Genomic DNA, 19412 nt, shown 5'->3' on the forward strand with positions numbered 1-19412 from the left:
ACCAGAGATTGTTCATGGTTTTCAAGGATTTGAGATTAGTTTGGAAAATAACTAATATATTATTTCACACATTCATTCAAATGATATTGTTAATAACTAAAAACAGAATGTAGAAGTCATATCAATAGACAGAAATGCAAGAGTTTGCCAACCTTACAAGCTACACTCCACCCAGGCGTTAATAGACACTGGGGTTTATAAAATGTGAGGCTCCGTCAGAATCAGAGTATCTCATAATTCAACTTGGATTTTCCTTTTTCTTTTTTGCTGACATATCGATGTTTATTAAATACTAAAACAAATTCCACATTATTAAGAAATTCTGCTCCAAAACTGATATGATGATATGCATTTCACTGATGTATCAAGAAACTGCCAGCAAGTAACCAGTGAACCTTCTGAACTCTGCATGGATTCAAGTCCAGTGCAGCTGCAGAAGATTTGTAATTTAAATATTCAGATTATAGGTTGTTCACAGAGACCAACTACAATAAATCCAACTCAGCCCATAAACTTTCTACTTTTACTAATAAGTCCCAGAATTAATGCAGTGGTTAGCCATCAACCTAAGCTTTAAACAATATTTTTGATGGTACATAATTAATATATCACACAATTCAAGACAACTTAGACTCAATAAAGCAATTTCTTCCCCCCCAAAATCACAGTCCATATTTATTTATCAAAAGATGAAAGACACCCTATTGAAGACCTCAGTTTAGAAATAGAAAATGCAGATGTAAAGACTCATGCCTTAAGATATATTATCCTCCTATTAGTAAGTCATCATGCTATCCAGAATGTTAGTTATGAAAACTTTGCCTGGTATTTGTTTACTATTTTTGAAGCTATTTCTAAAATGCTATCTTATATGTAGCAGGTAGTATTTACTACAGGTTTATATTCAACAAGTGAAAGGAAGGAAGGAAGAGAGGGAGGGAGGGAGGGAGGGAGGGAGGGAGGGAGGAAGGAAGGAAGGAAGGAAGGAAGGAAGGACAAGCTAGTATCCATAAGTACATACCTGGTGCCCTTTCATTATACATTTTTCCCAGGGTGCTTATGCTCATCAGATCCTGCTACTCTCTCATGAACCACACAGCACATGCTCCACAGTTCTTTGTTGGCCTCGCTGCACCTCTGTGATTTTCCCTTGACTCTTTCAATAAGAGCATTCACCCAGGATGACGGCTGTGGGATTACCATGTTTCAAAATTGCATTCCTCAGTGGTTTTCTCTTATGTTCTTCTCTCCTCTTGTAGCTAACAGGCCCCATTCAGGTCATCCATCGTGCAAAAGCTTGCTGTGATGTCAAAGGAGGAAAGAACGAACTGAGCTTCAAGCAAGGGGAGGACATTGAAATAGTCCGCATCACAGACAACCCAGAAGGAAAATGGCTGGGCAGAACTGCAAGGGGATCATGTGAGTGCACCTTTTCCAGTGGCTTCAAGGGCTTGTCTTTTTCTTATTCATCCTCTCTCTCTCTCTCTCTCTCTCTCTCTCTCTCTCTCTCTCTCTCTCTCTCTCTCTCTCTCTGTGTGTGTGTGTGTGTGTGTGTGTGTGTGTGTGTGTGTGTGTGATTTCTGTGGTTTTTTTTGTCTAGTTCTTTAAGAATATCATATAACATGTTTTATCATATTCTCCTTCCCTCCCCCAACTCTTCCCAGATTCAACCTTTCTTTCCTTTTCAACCAACTTTGTGTTATTTCTTTTCCTTTTTCTTTTCCCCATCAATACCAGTTTATGATAACCAAATACTCTTGGATGTGTGGTTTTTCACTGGAGTGTGGTCTATACCAGGGGCTATAGTCTTAGAGCACACTGACTCTTCCTTTACCAACAACCAACAATGACCGGTTGCTTTTTGGTTAAGGGGTGGAACTTTCTGTCCAACTCCCCTCTCATGCTTGGATTTGACCTGGCAGGGTCTTGACAGGTCTTGTGAATGTTGTCACAATTACTGTGAGTTTGTGTGTAGAGCTGCCCTGCTGTGTTCAGAGGATGGTTTCCTTGTAATCATCCACCACTTCTGGCTCTTACACTTTTTCTGTCCCTCTTCTGGAATATCCCTGAGACTATGGAAGGGATGTCATATGTACCTTCCATTTAAGACTGGGCATTCTGTAGTCTCAGTCTCTGCATTTTTGCCAGTTGTGGGTCTGTGTGTTCATTAGCATCTGCAAACAGAAGCTTCTGATGAAAGTTACAAGAAGCCTTGATTTATGGGTATAATTATAAGTCATTAGGGGTTAGTTTAATACTACATCCATTTGTCAGAATAACAGTAGTACATTTTCTCCTAGAGTCTATGAACTGCCTAGTCATATGTTCCTTTAGAGTTCAGATGAGATCCTTCCAGACCTACGTGCCTCATGTTAGGAATACACTATTGAGTAAGTAGAGAGAGGGAAAATCAAACCTAAAATGGCAAATGTAGTTCTTTTTAGTGAAGAACAATGTAATGTAAAATTTTACAAAGGTCATTATGTTCTCCATTTCTGTTAGAAGAAATGTATCATGTGACTCACTTTAAAATCTTCAAATTGATTCTTGACTCACTTAAAAGCACCACAGAGTTAAGTCTTTGCAGAGTACATAAAACCTCAGGCTACATACACAGAAGGTCTTTAAGTCAAGATTACAAGCAAAGACAGCTTTTTAATGTTTAATAAAGTGCCTTCGGGTTTTGGGTTTTTTGTTGTTTTTTTTTTTGTTGTTGTTGTTGTTGTTGTTGGTGGTGGTGTGTGTGTGTGTGTGTGTGTGTGTGTGTGTGTGTGTGTGTGTGTGTTGTGTTGTGTGTATACATGTATACATAGCCTGGGAACCAAACCCAGGGTTTTGGACATGCTAGGCTCCATTCCCAACCCTAAAGAGAAATATCCAAGAGCAAATGAACAATTGCTTAATTTAAATTATAACAACTTTAAATTATAACTCTGAAGTGTTTAAGCTGTAGTTACCTGGACTTCTTTCCCCTTTTGGTAGATGGTTACATTAAAACGACTGCTGTCGAGATTGACTATGATTCTCTGAAACGGAAGAAGAACACTCTCAGCGCTGTTCCATTGAGACTTGTTGAAGATGACCAAGAAGTTTACGATGATGTGGCTGAGCAGGATGCTCCTAACAGGTGTGTGACACACAGACTGTGAGCAGATCACTGTCCCTTTGTCAGATGTCATGTATTTCAAGAGTCCACAATTTTACCTTCCATGTCACTAATGGTCCAATCACTAAACTTAATCACCATGTACGACAACCCTAGTTTGAGGGGAAGGCCATGTGTAACTCCATCGTCTTTTACTTTACTTTTTGGCCACACACATCATGTTACTTGAAATGTAATGGGCGGTATAATTGTGTTAAACGTGTTGTCTACTACAAAACACTTTCATAATATTCATTATGATTTGAACTTAGGGACATGCCTAAACTAGTGTGATTTGGGAAACTGTGAAGTAGAAGATGTAAAGTATAGCCCCCTCCTTTTTCTACCCTTAAATCTATGAGTCTACATGCCTTTCCTGCCATTGCTTGAAAATATAACAAGAAAAGTTTTTGACTTCCACTCCATCTCTAGTATACTCCTTAAAAGTCAAATTCCAGTCCCCTATTATCCTTAGATATTGACTAAAGGTCCACTTTCTAGTGTCTATTTACTCCCCTACATTAGAGTGGAATTTCTTCCTGGAAAAAAAAAAAACACTTTTGTGGAGCAGAGAAACAAAAACAAAACATCTTGTTTGGAGAAGAAAACAGAGACCATCTTCTCCCATGTGCCTGATTATTAGTTTCTCATGACTAAACTGAAATACTTGAGATCTTTGACTTAGAGAAGTTTATGTAACTTATGTTCTGTAAGTTCTAGCCTGAGATTAAGCCAAGTGCATACACTACATACAAATAAAAGTAAGTTCATGCAATAGATGAAATGAACAAATGGTAGCTCTGCTCCCAGCACATGACATTCCTGAGGCCTTAGATATGAGCATCTCCAAGAGGAAACATATTCACTGGGAATATCAGCCATCCAGAATGCAATTGATTCAAAGCATTGCCTCATGCACAGAAGTGGCAGAGAAAATAGAATATGAAGAAATAGAAATAGAAAATAGAAATGAGGATGAGGGTGTGTCAACTTCTTCACAAATCAAATTCTAGAGCATGATGTACCATGCATGCCTTTCTACAAAGTCCCACTGACAACAGTATGCTTTTATTTCAAATTCACCAAAGACAGGCATCAGACTAATTCCTCCCATTGGCTTGCAAAAGGAATGTTAAAACCGGGTACCAGTATTATATAGTTGTCTTCTATGTTGATCACATCAGACTTACTCCTGTTGCTGGCACTTTACCCAAAGGTCAAAATGAGGTTGGGTTGTAGCTAGGTTCAAAAGGGGCTAAACGCTTGGAGTTCTGTATTCTTTCCTGCAAGATGGCAGAAATGAACAAACAGACACTGTCTAAGTTTTTCCAGTGCCCATGCTTGGCTCTCACAGGACTCAAACAGGGAGATACAGGGAGGAACATACAACCATAAAAGCCAAAACAAAAAAAAAATCTGACTGTTGGGTAAATAAGTAAAACAAACAAACAAACAAAAAGGCAACCTGGGTTTAGAGAAGTGGGGGCCACACCATATAAAAGTCTCATCAGGGTGGCAACTTAGGGCTGGAGAGATGGCTCAGAGGATAAGAGCACTGGCTGTTCTTCCAGAGGTTCTGAGTTCAATTCCCAGCAACCACATGGTGGCTCACAACCATCTGTAATGAGATCTGGTGCCCTCTTCTGGCCTGCAGACATACATGCAGGCAGAACACTGCATACATAATAAAATTTTTTTTTTTTAAAAAGGTGGCAACTTGAAGTTTTTTTTTTCTTAAAACAAAATGTAATGATATCAGATTAAGAGCTAGATACTGTAGGTCTAAGATGCTGCAAAGAGTTGAACTGGAATGCAGTCATAATTGTCCTAATTGGCTCCTAAAATAACACAGAGTACTTTTTAAAGTAATTTTAAATATAATGTATAATTACTGAAAATTACCTCATGGGAAGTTTATTAAAAGCAAGCAGCATCATTGTTGTGAACTAGAGTACTGTAACTCATTGGTTCTTGCTGGTTGTGCATTGGCTATACTATGTTGCCTTGTCACGGTGTGTCTACTACAGTGAACATTCTTCTTGCTCTTCATATATTTCATCCTAGTTTTAAATAGAATGCTAACTTTTATAGTCCTCTCAGTATTTGAAATCATCTTCTTGAAAACTAAATAACTCATACATTTATTGTTTCTGCTTTGTTCTTAGCCATGGTCAGAGCGGAAGTGGAGGTGAGGTAACAGCTTTCCATGCTTGCAGTCTTGAAAGTAATTGAGTATGTTAATGGCAAAAGACTAGGTGGCTAACAGTAAGAGGGATTTTTCATATTTCTATACATTAAAGATATTAAATATAAGTTTACTGGTTTGTAGCCACTGTACTTGGTACTGATTTCTATAAGAACATTTTTATAACAAGTACATCATGAACTTTATCATATTCCCCTCAACCTTCACATTTTCACCTCTTCCTCTTCCCACCCCTTAGTCACATTTGTTCCACTAGACAGTTTCTCTTTTGCTTTCTTGTCATACATACACATATGATCTTATGTACCTGTATAAAACCTAGGAACCAGAAATGAAAGCATTAGTGGGATTTGAATGTGGAAAAAGTATTTACTGAGAGTCTATGACCCAGATTCTTGCCCTGGTCACCAAAGGACTGTGAGGCAGTCACTTCTGTCTTCAAGGTTGCCAGTGCCCTATTGTGACTCCACTCCCAGTGTGCCTGGGATAGTCTTGGTTCCTACAGACTGTCTGAACACAGTTAGGAATAAACACCTTCCTTTACTTCCAGAATTATCCCTGTCTAGATGGCAAACTATATGGGTACCTTGATGATGCCTCCTAAAGACCCAGGCAGCAAAACCAAGAGCTCAAATTCTCACACTGAAAGTTATATTTCAAGGTCATTTTCCTGCACATAGAAGCTAGTCTACAAATACTTGTTAAGTAAATATTTGTCATATAGCAAAGTCCCTAAGAGCAAAACATAACAAATAAAGCAAGAAAGGGTTTTAGTCTAATAGATATGTATTACAATGTGACCTTTCCTTTGGTAGTTTCTTTCAATCACTGTTAGTGTTTAGGGTCACCTCTCACATGCCATTTCATTTTCTTTATCAGTCTCTCAACCTGTCTTTAATGTCTACTCACTGTTACCTGAATTTTTCTTACTACCTCCTCACTTCCCTTCTTTTCATGATAAATATCAAATTCTACTTCCTGTTCTGTTTTACTTATTTTCATAGTAATTCTCACACATTTGTTTTACATAAAGTTCAGAGTGCCCACCATCACTAATTTCTTATTTATTATGGCTTTGGTCCTAAAATGTTTGAAAATAATCAATAAAGCAAATGAATTCTTAACTATCTATGTGATGCTGGGAAATTTTAAAGTTTTCTACTTAAAAAGATAGTATGAGAGGGATGCTTTCTGCATGCAAATAGGGGGGACTTAGTATCAAAATCAGAGTGACCTCTATTTAACCAAATTGCCAAATTGACGAAAGGTTTCCTTCCTTATCCAAATGAAGGTATGTTCCCACCGCCGCCAGATGATGACATTTATGATGGGATAGAAGAGGAAGGTGGTGATGATAGGTAAGAATAACCGTCGAACTGCCTTTTTTCTTTTTACAAAATATTACACATATGGAAATTGAGTTTTCATTTCCAGAAAGGAAAAAAGTAGAAAATATTGTTCTTATTCAGTCCTAACATTATGTGAAGATTTAATTGACAGTAATGGAAAGTCAAGAAGGGTAACTGTATCACACTGTAAGTGAAATGGTAGATTGAAAAAATCTCAATTATGAGAAAAAAATGAAATGAAAAGGGGACAAATTATAAGTGTTGTGGGTGTTTTTACAAATATTTTCCAATCATTTATCTATTAATCAATAATTTACCTTTACAACCATCTCTGGGGTTTATCAGTAATGTGGCTGGAATGTCTTTTGCATAATAACATAATTATATCTGAATGTCAGGGCTCACACCTGTAATTAATTCTAGCACTCTAGAGACTTAGTCAGAAGGATCACTTGAACCCAGGAGTTCAAGGCTAAGTCTGAGCTGCTTAAAAACCCAAGGTTAACCTGGGCTACAAGGTGAGATCCTGTTTCAAGTAAATTGAGACCATTTGTTATCTATGGTAGTTTTATAGCAGAACTGGTATTGAATAGTTAATCCATTGCTTAATAATAAATTCTTTTATTTTTGTAATAATGATTTATAATAATGATTTATCTTTTGAGTTGATAAATTTTCTTTCCATTTTAAAATAGAATATTTAAGATCTGGTAATTATTATTTTACTTCTATCATAAATAATACCAAGTAGACATTTTAAACTTAATTCTGATTTGACCTAGCTTTATGTTTTAGAAACCTGGGTAAATCTTACTGAATAAGTAAAAAAATGACCAGCCTGATGACAGAAATATTCACTCACCAGAATCTGTACTTAGCAGCACCATATTACTGGCTACAATAACCTACTTCCTGGTCAGCATAGTATAATTATTTAAACTCTGAATGTCCGCACAATGTCTTCATGGTCTGCTGATTATTACATTCTGACAAATGCCTGATGCTCCAAAGATCCACGCCGCCGGTTGAAGAGAAGCCTAACACGTGGTCCTGGGGGATTTTGAAGATGTTAAAGGGAAAAGATGACAGAAAGAAAAGTATTCGAGAGAAACGTAAAGTCTCTGAGTCAGACAATAATGAAGGTTCATCGTAAGAGTCAACTGGCCACCTTCAGTGCACAATAACTACACTAATATTGGTTTAATTGAAGGCTACTAATATTCTATAACGAATAAGCAAGTCCTGATAAACTTACACCACTTTACTGTTATTTTCCATTAATCATCTTACATTCATCTCATAGTGTGTATTAATTAGATCAGAGGACCCTAGTTATTCTGAAATTATCAAGTAATTCTAAGATACACTTTACTCTCTCTGCAAACTTACAAAAAGATACACACACACACATACACACACACACATACACCCACACACACACACACATACATACTCAAGCACAGTCATTCATGAACATACACACTACTTAGAAGGATTTCTCTCATTTGTACAATCCCATCTGAAACTATTCTGATTGCAGCCTACATTTTACATTATACTGACTACTTTTAAAACTCATTATTCTCTATTCAAAGTTAATTTGTTAAAATATAGAACATAATTTAGAATTTTTCTCTGAATATAATACTGAAAGTTTTATAACTGTTCTTTTTTTATTAAGAGATTTTCTATTCATTTTACATATCAACCACAGATTCCCCTATCCTCCCTCCTCCCACCCACCAGCTTTCTCCCCCAACCCACCCCTCATTCCCATCTCCTCCAAGGCAAGGTCTCCCCTGGGGAGTCAGCAGTGACTTATAACTGTTCTTAATCATATACCTATACAGACTTATTCTCAGAATTTCAAATTTATCTGAATCACTAATGAATACATTTTCTTTCCCCATCCAGCCTCAAAACAGCCCCTTAATATAAATTCCATATATATAACTTTGAAGGATCTTAATTATGTTCAGAAGAGTCTTTCTGTTTTGCATTTTAATGTGTTCATCACATTTAACTGAAATCTTTATAAGTTGTTTTCACACCAGAATTCCTAATTTTATCTTTTTTCATAGAACACCAGAATAGCAGTCAGTACAAGCAATTTTGAGAACACATAACAAGAAGTCTTCTCTCGAGCAACATTGCTCAAATATAACCTTTACTTGGGGGGAAAGGAAGAGACATTTTCTGCCTTGTTTTCACATTACCAATTTCTGATTTGGGGTTATTGGAGCAAATGTCCTCATCTTCTACTTTAACCAATCATTCCTGCGCTATACGTGAATCTTCCAGAAGTGTGTGAGTGTGTGCGAGTGTGTGTGTGTGTGTGCGAGTGTGTGTGTGTGTGTGTGTGTGTGTGTGTGTGTGTATTGCGTGCCTGTCATACTTCAAAAAATAAACATCCTTTCTGCTACAACTAAATACCACCTAATCTTGGTTCCTTCCCACTCCTATTCATAAGCTCTCACTGTCTAGTTTAAGTGTGCATTCCTTTCTTATTCATCATTTTCTAGTTTGGTGTAGATATGTACATACCAGAGAAATGTGGTCATATGCCAATGGCTGCTGTTGATTTTTTTGACTCTGTAATTTCAGTCCTCAATTCAAATAAACAATTTGGGCCAGACTTATGGATAACATTAAGCTCCAAATACTGAGTTCATTTAACATACTCTGGTGTGATAATATGCCTAAACTTTAGAGCAAATCTGAAATATTGGTCTAGTGACTACAGGCCACACAAACTGACTATCTTTACTCTTGACTATTTTTGAACAACAAAACTAGTTCAAAACTAGCCTCAATAAACTTCAAATTGATGGCTAGAAGCTGGTGAAAAATGGAGGATAAGAAAGGCATGATGGTCAACAAATTAACCCATTTCACACCTCCAGAATATTGCCTCTCACACCTTTCTCATGCAAAGGAATTAATTTCAAGGTTCATGTTACTCTGATTTTAACTATATTCTCATTTTTTTTTTTCAGTTTCCCTTCTCCTCCTCAACAATCGGGTATGTAATAAGAACTAACTGTGTATTTTATCAATTATTTCTTACACATGAGGGAATGGGAAGCTTTGAATGTCATCAAGCATTCAATGTGCCTGCCTTAAGTCCTGAATGCAAACAATAAATATGTCAGATTGCACAAGCAATTTCACTGTGGGTGATTCCAAAAACCCAACAATAGACTAACAGAGTCATAAAAATAAAAAAAGGCTCATGTACCAGATACTTCTCATTGTTATGATAAAACACCATAATATTCCTTCCCAAAGCAGCATGGTCAGGCCTGTCATAGCAGCAGCCCACTCCTTGGTACCAACTTCTGTATCAGTTACTTTTCTATTACTATGGCATACCTTGGTGAAGGCAGGGTGGCAGGAATGGGAGCTGAGGGCTCACACCTTGAACCTCAAGCAACAACAGTGACCTGATAATGGTGCATGTCTTTTCAAACCTCAAAGCCACCTCCAGGGACAAAGGTCACCAAGGCCATACCTGCAAAGCCTGCCCAAACAGCACCATAACTGGGGGACCAGTTATTCAAATGCCTATGACTATAAGGTACACCTCGTTCAAACCAGCACAGACAGCTTCCAAGTACTAATCTGAAAGTCATTGTGGCATGGAGATAACAGGAAAGTGATGGACACCGATGTCAGCTGGCCCCACCTCAATGCAGTCCATGCTTAATATACACACCTCATGCATAAAAATGTATAAAAATACACAAAAGACACACAACCAGACACTTCCAGATACCCTTTCTTTAACTCTTTGGGGGGAAAATTGGAGTAACAGTCAGTGCTTTTTTACAATTTCAATCATCTCTTTGAAAACCCTGCTGGGACAGATCTTTTCAAGATTTTTTTAAAGTGTCTCTGTCTAAAGTAACATGTTGTCTCCAAAAATACTGAAGGGCTTTTAAAGAGTTTACCTACTTAAATTGGTAAATATTCTTTTAAGAGACCTGGTGGTAGTGACCCACACCTTTCATTCCAGCATTTGGGAGGCAGAGGCAGGTTGATCTCTAAATTCGAGGCCAGCCTAGTCTACAGAGTGAGTCCCAGGATAGCCAGATTTACACAGTAAACCCTGTCTCAAAAAACCAGAGAGAGAGAGAGAGAGAGAGAGAGAGAGAGAGAGAGAGAGAATGAATGAATGAATGAATGAATGTCAAGCTAAAGATGTGGCTCACTTGATAGCACTGAGTTTGATCCCCAGCACTACATTATCCAGGAATTGGGGCTGTTCTCATTCAGTACACCACACCAATCATGGCTAGTTTCCTATCAGTATTGTTTCTCATCACTTACATATGTTATTTGTAGAAATAAGATTTCCTGTGAAGTACGCTCATACTATCACTGTAGAGTATAAATTAATACAGAACAAATTATTAAAAGAAAATGATGGATGATAGATGATACAGGTAGATATCATCTACCTGATGGACAAGTGGATGGATAGGGATAGATAGATAGATAGATAGATAGATAGATAGATAGATAGATATAAGAGATTGACACAGATATATACAAATAGGATTAGTGGATTAGCATTCCACATCATGTAGGAATTTCTGTCTGCTTCCCACTGCCAGTGGCCAAGAGAGTTAACTTCATTGTCCACAGTTTCCAAGTCCCACCATTCATCCAGTGATTACACTTGCAAAATTTTATAGTCACAGCACTATTCAAGTCTTGTTGGTTTTTTTCCCTCCAAATAATGATAGCTGTAATTTTTTTTTTCCGGAGCTGAGAACCAAACCCAGGGTCTTGCACTTGCTAGGCAAGCACTCTACCACTGAGCTAAATCCCCAACCCGATAGTTGTAATTATATTCACTGGTTTCCATTGTTTCTTTGTTCACTGATTGATTGTTTAAAGTTGAATACTCACATCCAGGAAGGTAAGAATCCTCCCTCCTTCCTTTTAGAAGCATATAATGCCTTTAATAGAAATATATACCATCCGGAGAAATCTCTTACTGCCTGTGAAGCAGTCTCCAATTCTTAATAACATCATTGAATGTATATATCAAAATTTAAATTAGCAACATTTCAATATTTGGTATTCTGTCTTTTATTAGATGTGGGAGAAGAAGTTTACGACGATGTGGATGCCTCAGACTTCCCTGCTCCACCTGCAGAGTTGAGGTCATTAAAATGCTTCCATTACAATGCAGTGCTGACAAGGAGATTGCTCAACAACACTGAACTGGAGTGGACCTCCAGCGTGGTATATGTGTACTGTGCACTGTCGTGTGGTCTCTGCTCCCCTTTGTTAAAGCTGTGCTTATTGGTGATCAAGGCTCTCACCTCACAGCCTGGTGTGTCAGCAAGCCATTCTGACCCTCCCTCCTCTCCCCTTCCCCATCCATTCTCCTGACCCCAGACACTGGTTCTGCCCCTTGTTCCCTGACTAATCTCTGTTGGTTGCTGGTGACTCACTGTTGTCGGTATTCACTCCTCTACTGGGAATTTATACTTGAGATTCTGTTCCCAAGTAATTTCAATGATTCATCTTCTCTCTTATTTTTACCCGCTTCCCCAACTTTTCCCCTTGAATACACTTCCTTTCTATCTTAGCCCTCATTTTTCTTCTCCCTGTCCTCCACCAATGGTTTCCTTTGTGAAAAAATAACAGAATCTGTTGCTTTCATATATGACTTTGTTGTTGTTCACAAACTCATTAGAGCCGAGCAGTGGTGGCACACAGCTTTAATCCCAGCACTGAGGAGTCAGAAGCAGGCAGATCTCTGTGAGTTTGAGGCCAGCCTGGTCTACAGAGTGAGATCCAGGACAGGCACCAAAGCTAGAGACAGACACCCTGTCTCAAAAAACAAAACAAAACAAAACAAAAAACCTTATAAGAATCTTCTCAAAAGTTTTACACAGTTTCTTTTTTAAGCTAACAGTGAACAATAACTTCAGTTTATCTGAGGTTTGCATTTAATTTTGAGGTGAAAAGTATAGGAAAAGTAGTGAAGATTAGTGAACATAAGTGGAACCCCCTTTGAAAATTCTCCTGAGGTAGAATATAATGTACTAAAATACTTGCTCATTTTTTTGTATCTATGTGAGATGACCTGCGTACAAAAGCTAGGAAACTCCGGCAGTACACTCAAGAGAGAGATGAATGAAAAACAAGAAACGGTATACTTGATTATTTAGAGGGCAAAACTGGCATGAATGCCTCGAGTCATGCCTGCTGAGTGGTACTTCCCAATGCATGAGAGAACTTCAAGTATTTAGTCTTACCACACTAAGCCAGTTTTACTGAACTATGAACAGTATCAAGATCAAAGAAGCTGAAGGCAAAACATGGCGACGTTCACACGTGAGGATCAAGTTTTACAGGCCAAACAAGAAAGAAAGATGAAGGAAGGCTTGCCTTCCTTTCAGCTGTCTGTGAAAGGAAAATCTACCCATAGGAAATTATTCATCCTAATATTCCTCACCAGGACATCATGCCCATCTCTGATAGATTTTAATACTTTTTTTCTGTTTTATGTTACGCTAACAAGATCCCCCACATTCCATTAGCTAGCTCTCTGGGAACCCAGAATCACATCCTGGCCTTTTTCTTGGAGCAAAACAAACTCCAGCTGATTAAACTTGATCAGAGAAGATCATTTTCTTTTCCTTACCCATTGCTTATTTTCAGAAATTAAAACAATTCTATATTTTTAAACACAGGATTCTATTTTGGAATGAGTTATTTTCAAAAATAGATTGGGGGGAGGGCATTTTTAGCATTCATTCATGCTCTGATCACCCCAGAGAGCTAATCTGACCAGCCATTTCACCAATGCCCAGAGCATGGAAGGAGCGAGGTCGGAGGGATAGTTGCAAGACCTAAGGTGGGTAATGGTCCTCGTTGTTTTCACAGTGAACAAGATAAATGCTAAAAACAAAAAAATAGAACCAAACATTTTAAAGAAGTCACATTTTTTCTAGATAATCAAAATGAAAATATTAGTGTCGAATTTTCACTATTCACAAATATTCTAATACCAAAAAAGAAAAAAAAAAACCTCTCTTCTACAGGATTCACACTTCTTCCCAGTCTGTACTGAACTTTCATTTTCCAATGAGCAATTTAGTGAAATGGCCAAGATAAAGACTGATTATTGACTATTAGCTGTTATCTTTTAGATGCTCCCACGTGATATTGAAAAGAGTAATTTTAAAGTAAAAGCTTTTCATTAACCAATGCTTCCTATCTTCTGTGCTGTCTCTCTATTCCTTTATGTATGTATTCTTTCTCTGCCGGAAATCAAGTCTAAGATGTGGTATGTGAGTGCCCCACCACTGAACTCCATCTTTTCCATCATAGCTCCATTTTAATTAGGTGTGAAAATATTAAGATAGATAAATTTCATAATCCATAAAACTCAGTTCTTTAAAAAAGCATTTTTGCGCCTTTTTAATAACATTATCTCTGCCATTCAGCTTTCTAGAAAGAACTAGAAAATGTACAGGGTTCTAGTTTCAATCACGTGAAACCATGGTATGCAACTGTATTTCATCTTGTTCAGTTTTATTATTGATTCAATATGACCTTTCACTTACAGTTTAAATCATGTGTATTATTTAATCATGAACCCCTTTATATGTCAGAAACCCATAATTGATTATAATGATCAGTACTAAATTAAAAACATTGAACAAAAATGTATTATTACATGCTAGGCATGGTAATACATGTCTTTAATCCCAGCATTTGGAAGGTAGAGCTAGAGTTCCAATGTATATTGTAAGATCCTGTCACAAAAAGAGCCTTTAGCTGGGTGGTGGTGGCGCACACCTTTAATCCCAGCAGCACTCAGGAGGCAGAGCCTGGTGGATCTCTGTGAGTTTGAGGCCAGCCTGGTCTCCAAAGTGAGTTCCAGGAAAGGCACAAAGCTACACAGAGAAACCCTGTCTCAAAAAACCAAAAAAATTAAGTCTCAGTGGGCAGTGGTGGCACACACCTTTAATCCCAGCACTTGGGAGGCAGAGGCAGGCAGATCTCTGTGAGTTTGAGGCCAGCCTAGTATATAGAGGAAGATCCAGGACAGCCAAAGCTACACAGAGAAACTCTGTCTCAAAAAACAAAACAAAACAAAACAAAACAAAACAAAGCAAGCAAACAAACAAAAATAAAGAATTAAGTCTCTGTTATGATCTATTCTTTTCTGTTTCTCAAAGTGTTGGTTTATGTGTTCTTTACCCTAGTCAAGGAATTAACATTGGAAAGGCAAAAACAGAAGAAAAAGACCCCAAGAAGCTAAAAAAACAGGAAAAAGAAGAAAAAGATCTTAGGAAAAAATTTAAGGTATGTAATATTTTATACCATTCAGAGTTCAAAGTACTGATGAAAAAATTCCAAAATTTTAAAATGACAAAATACATACTTTTCAAGTATGGTTAACAATATTGGCATTATCTGTCATAACTTTTGTTACAAATATGTTCTAAATTTAAATTTATTCCTGCAATAAATTGAGCAAGCAATCATATATGCTAATATCCTCCATGCTATGATAATCATTTAAATTAGATGCCCTTTGAACTTTGATAAAGTGATCATCTTTAAATATTTGTTATGTGAAATTGGTGAGGTTATGATTGTCTTAGTTATTGTCTCATAGCTATGATAAAATCCCCAGATAACAGCATCTTGAAGGACAAGGGGTTTCTTTCGGCTCACAGTTCTAGGTTACAGTCTGCCGTGGAGAAGTCACAGAGGCAGGAGCTTAAAGGGGCTGGTCTCATTACATCTGCAGCCAGGAGGCAGAGAGACACAAATGCATGCATACTAGTGCTTACCTTGATTTCTCCATTTGATACAGCCCAGGGTTCCCTGTCCATGGAATAGTCCCAGTCATAATTAACATAATTCTTCCTATATTAATTTATATAATGAAGATAACCCCCCATAGGCAAGAACTAAAACCTTCTTAATAAATTTGTCAATAAATGATTATTGTAATAATCAGTAATTTCAATGTTTTTTTTTCAGTATGATGGTGAAATTCGAGTTCTCTATTCAACGAAAGTTGCTTCTTCCATAACTTCTAAAAAGTGGGGAGCTAGAGATCTGCAGATCAAACCTGGAGAGTCGCTTGAAGTTATTCAAAGCACAGACGACACCAAAGTTCTCTGTAGGAATGAAGAAGGCAAATGTAAGTCCCTGCTAAAGCCACACTGTGTATCCAACAACCAGGGGCTTCAGAGATCACCCACCTCTACTAACTCAGTTTGTCTGGTTGTTTGTGGGTTGTAGGACAATGTTAAGAAACTGGAGATTCCAGTATGCCGACATCAATGAATTCTATTTTAATGTCTTTTGGGGCTTTTTGAGATTATAATATGATTACATCATTTCCCTCCCTATCTTTCCCATCTCCAGCCTCTTCTTAGTAATCCCATTGCTCTCATTCAAATTCATGGCCTCTTTTTCTTTAACTTCGTGTGTGTGTGTGTGTGTGTGTGTGTGTGTGTGTGTGTGTGTGTGTGTGTGCGCACGCGCGCATGTAAAACCTTCTCAGACTATATAATGTTATGCATATATATGTTTTCAGGGCTGACCATTTGGTATTGGATAACCAGTTGGTGTGCTCTTGGATGGGGAAGATTATTTCTCTTGCTCGGTGTTCCTTCATCATCTTTTAAAAATGAGAGTGGAGCTTGTGAGTGCTGCTCAGTGGCAGAACACAGGCTTGAAATGACAGTGGAAACATTGCTTGAACTTCGGGTACATTGCAATCGAGAATTTCACGTAGATTTTCTTTCTCACTAGGGCATTTGTGATATCTAAGCCACTGACAACTGCTTCAGTTCTAGGTACTCTGAGAGTGTAATCTCAAACAGAATGACTGGGTAACTATCTCTTACTCCCTGGTAGGGTGTTTTGTTCATTGTAAAGGCTTTCTTTAGGTGGTACTTTGCTTTAGTTTGACTTTGTCATTTCAAAAGTGACTACAGTGTGGGACTAGAGAGATGGCTTGAGCAGTTAAGAGTTGTTACCGCTCTTCCAGAGGAACCAAGATTAGCTCCCAGCACCCACATGAGGCAGCTCAAAACCAACTGTAACCCCCAGCTCCAGGAGATCCAATATCCTCTTCTGGCCTCCACAGGTTAGCGAAGGCAGGCAGGAAAACTTGTTGTCCAATGGTCAGCACCTGAATAATAGAGCTCTAATGCTGCTGTGACATCTACCAGTGACCATCCCACCAAACAGGAAGCAAACTGGGTCTGTACTCAGCAGATTAAACAAAAGGTTAAAAGTTGATGCTAGGAAGGCATGAAGGTATTCAGAGAGTTCTAGAAGCTGGAGAAAAGCCCTCCATAAATAGAACCAAATGGTTAAATATTGACCGAAACTTGGACCAATGGGCATTCAAGCAGTTGGGGAGGGAGGGGCAATAAGAGTATTTGAGAGTGACTTTCAGATTAAGTATTATCTCAGAATGATTGAACTGGTGTGCCAATTTAATTTCACCTTTTGCCATTTCAAGCCTCCTGCTTTTCATAACTTTTATGAAATCCCTTTCTTGGCCGAGACCCTTGATTGTTCTTAATTTTCTAATTCCTGATCTATTCTCCATACACTCACTAGGACTTGGAATGACTGCTGTAAAATGTATCCCTCCCACAAATGGCCTTGCAAACGGCATCCATCTCTCCCACTCCTCTGTTAAACAAATATTTTCAAGAGCACACACAAGTCTTTAGGATAGCATATAATAAGCGCCCTTTGTGATTCAGCCTCATAGACAACAACTGCAGTTTGCTGTCTAGACTGGACATCCAAAAGTAAAGTGCATGCATGTCATCCCCTGAATAAATCATGCCGGTTCTTCCCACTGGAATGCACAATTGTCCATCAAAAACAACTCAGGGATCATCTTCAGTGGAAAGCATCCTCACTCCCTGTTCCCAGCTACCCCAGCCTGATGACTTTCTCCCCAGCTCCATTACTTAGACTTCTGAGAGACTTGTTTCAGTAATTTGCTGCTCTGCTTAGTATTTGAACTCATGCAGAACTTCAGTGAAGTGGTCATGATGTTGCATTGTCAGCACGGTACAGTGTCTCACACCTCGAGTGCAGGCTTGGTAGCTTCAAAGGAATGCTCTAGATTTCGAGTCCAACAGCCAGACAAAAGTCTGACATAAACACTCACAAAAACGTCTGCTGAGTAGTTTATCTGGTTAGCAGACAGTACTCTGGCTTGACCTGATGAACACTGTTAGCTTCTGAATCTTTAAGGACTCCAAATCTGTCCCTTCCTTATTTTTACATCTTCTCATGAACATCCACGGCGTTTTGCAGTTCAGCACCGGCGTGACTGTTCTTCACTCTCTGTTCTTCTTCAATCTGACACCGAAAAGAACATGACCTGAGGTTACACTGAGCAATTGAGAGATTAAAGGGTAAAGGACAATCCCTTTGTCACTGTGTGAAACCAAAGCCTCTGATGGAGACATTATTACATTCAATAGGGTCTCACCCACTGACACTCTGCAAGTGTGAACTGTGTAGGCAGTTGGCATCTTAAATATATAGTTCTGGCACATTCTCAAATGTTTAAAATTGCTAGCTAATATTTGCACACATTCCACAGTTTCGATGCTTATGAGCTGAGAGTTTTCCCACCTCCTGTCACTGGAGAAAAACTTTCTACAAAAAAAAAGTGAGGCATGAAAAAGGCGTTATTTGGGTTATAATGTTCTGTTTCTTTTAGGCATCAGAGAAAGAGATTTCAAATGGCTGGACATTGTCACAAAACTAGTTAATAATTTCTTTAAGATTTTTTTAACAATATATTCTCACTGGAAAAATTTTTTTATCCAGAAACTTTAAAAGTCAATCTGAACCAGCTGTGGTAGTACACACCTAAAATCCTAGTACTTGGGAGGCTGACTGAGGAACAGCATTTGAAATCAGGAGTTCAAGGTCAGCCTGAGCAATGTAGTAATTTTTTACTCAAAAGTAGTAAAAATTAAATGAATGAATAAATGAATAAGTGAATAAATAAGTAAATATACAAATGAAATGTTTAAAGTCATTCGAGTAGAAAGTCTCAGGAACAATATGAAGAGACAGAGAAGAAAAGGAAATAGATTAGTTCTTGTGAAAGCCAAAATAATAAATTACATTCAGTATTGTACACCGTTCATTATGTTTCATTTCCCGTCAAGTCTGACACTGGTTCACTTGTCTGAGCAAGTTCATCCAAGATGATTATATGTTTTTAACTGCAGGAGGCCAAATTCAGTAACTTTATTTTCTGCAAATACAGCAAATGAGTAATAGACAGTCATTTCAGTTAAACAATTGAAACTACAAAATCAAGTTAATTTCTGTTTTTCCAAGGCTACTGTCTATTTCCTTGGAAATTCCGTATTTCTAATGTCTTCTCACAGGTGGGTTGTTAGTCCTGAGACACATCTACACCACAGCAAGCAAACATTTTAGGAGGAAACTGACTGGCACAAATGGGGGATGGGTGTTACATTCCTAACTATTCTACCTCACCACATATTTCAAGACATTTGTTCCAGCCACTGTGTTCTGTCTGCTCTGTGAGCAGGAGGCTTCCAAATAACAACTTTATGTGACATGTGAGAATCCTGGGCATATCAGCTCTCAGACTATTGTACGGCTAAACATAGCAACCGTTCTGCACCATAGCCATGGTTTTGTTTTG

At 38.0% G+C, this 19412-nt stretch overlaps 1 protein-coding gene across 1 annotated transcript in view; it reads left to right on the forward strand.

The window, feature by feature from the left end:
* The window catches only part of Fyb1 (FYN binding protein 1), a 138055-nt gene that overhangs the window by 110086 nt on the left and 8557 nt on the right, over positions 1-19412 (forward strand). Inside the window, exons 8-16 of the mRNA XM_036206699.1 lie at positions 1260-1419; positions 2983-3127; positions 5311-5333; positions 6643-6709; positions 7712-7849; positions 9697-9722; positions 11805-11871; positions 14935-15034; positions 15722-15884. Of these exons, the coding sequence (XP_036062592.1) occupies positions 1260-1419; positions 2983-3127; positions 5311-5333; positions 6643-6709; positions 7712-7849; positions 9697-9722; positions 11805-11871; positions 14935-15034; positions 15722-15884 (889 nt within the window). The remainder of the gene's footprint in view (positions 1-1259; positions 1420-2982; positions 3128-5310; positions 5334-6642; positions 6710-7711; positions 7850-9696; positions 9723-11804; positions 11872-14934; positions 15035-15721; positions 15885-19412) is intronic.

This window comes from Onychomys torridus, chromosome 15 (assembly GCF_903995425.1).
Source record: "Onychomys torridus chromosome 15, mOncTor1.1, whole genome shotgun sequence".
Taxonomy (NCBI): Eukaryota; Metazoa; Chordata; class Mammalia; order Rodentia; family Cricetidae; genus Onychomys; species Onychomys torridus.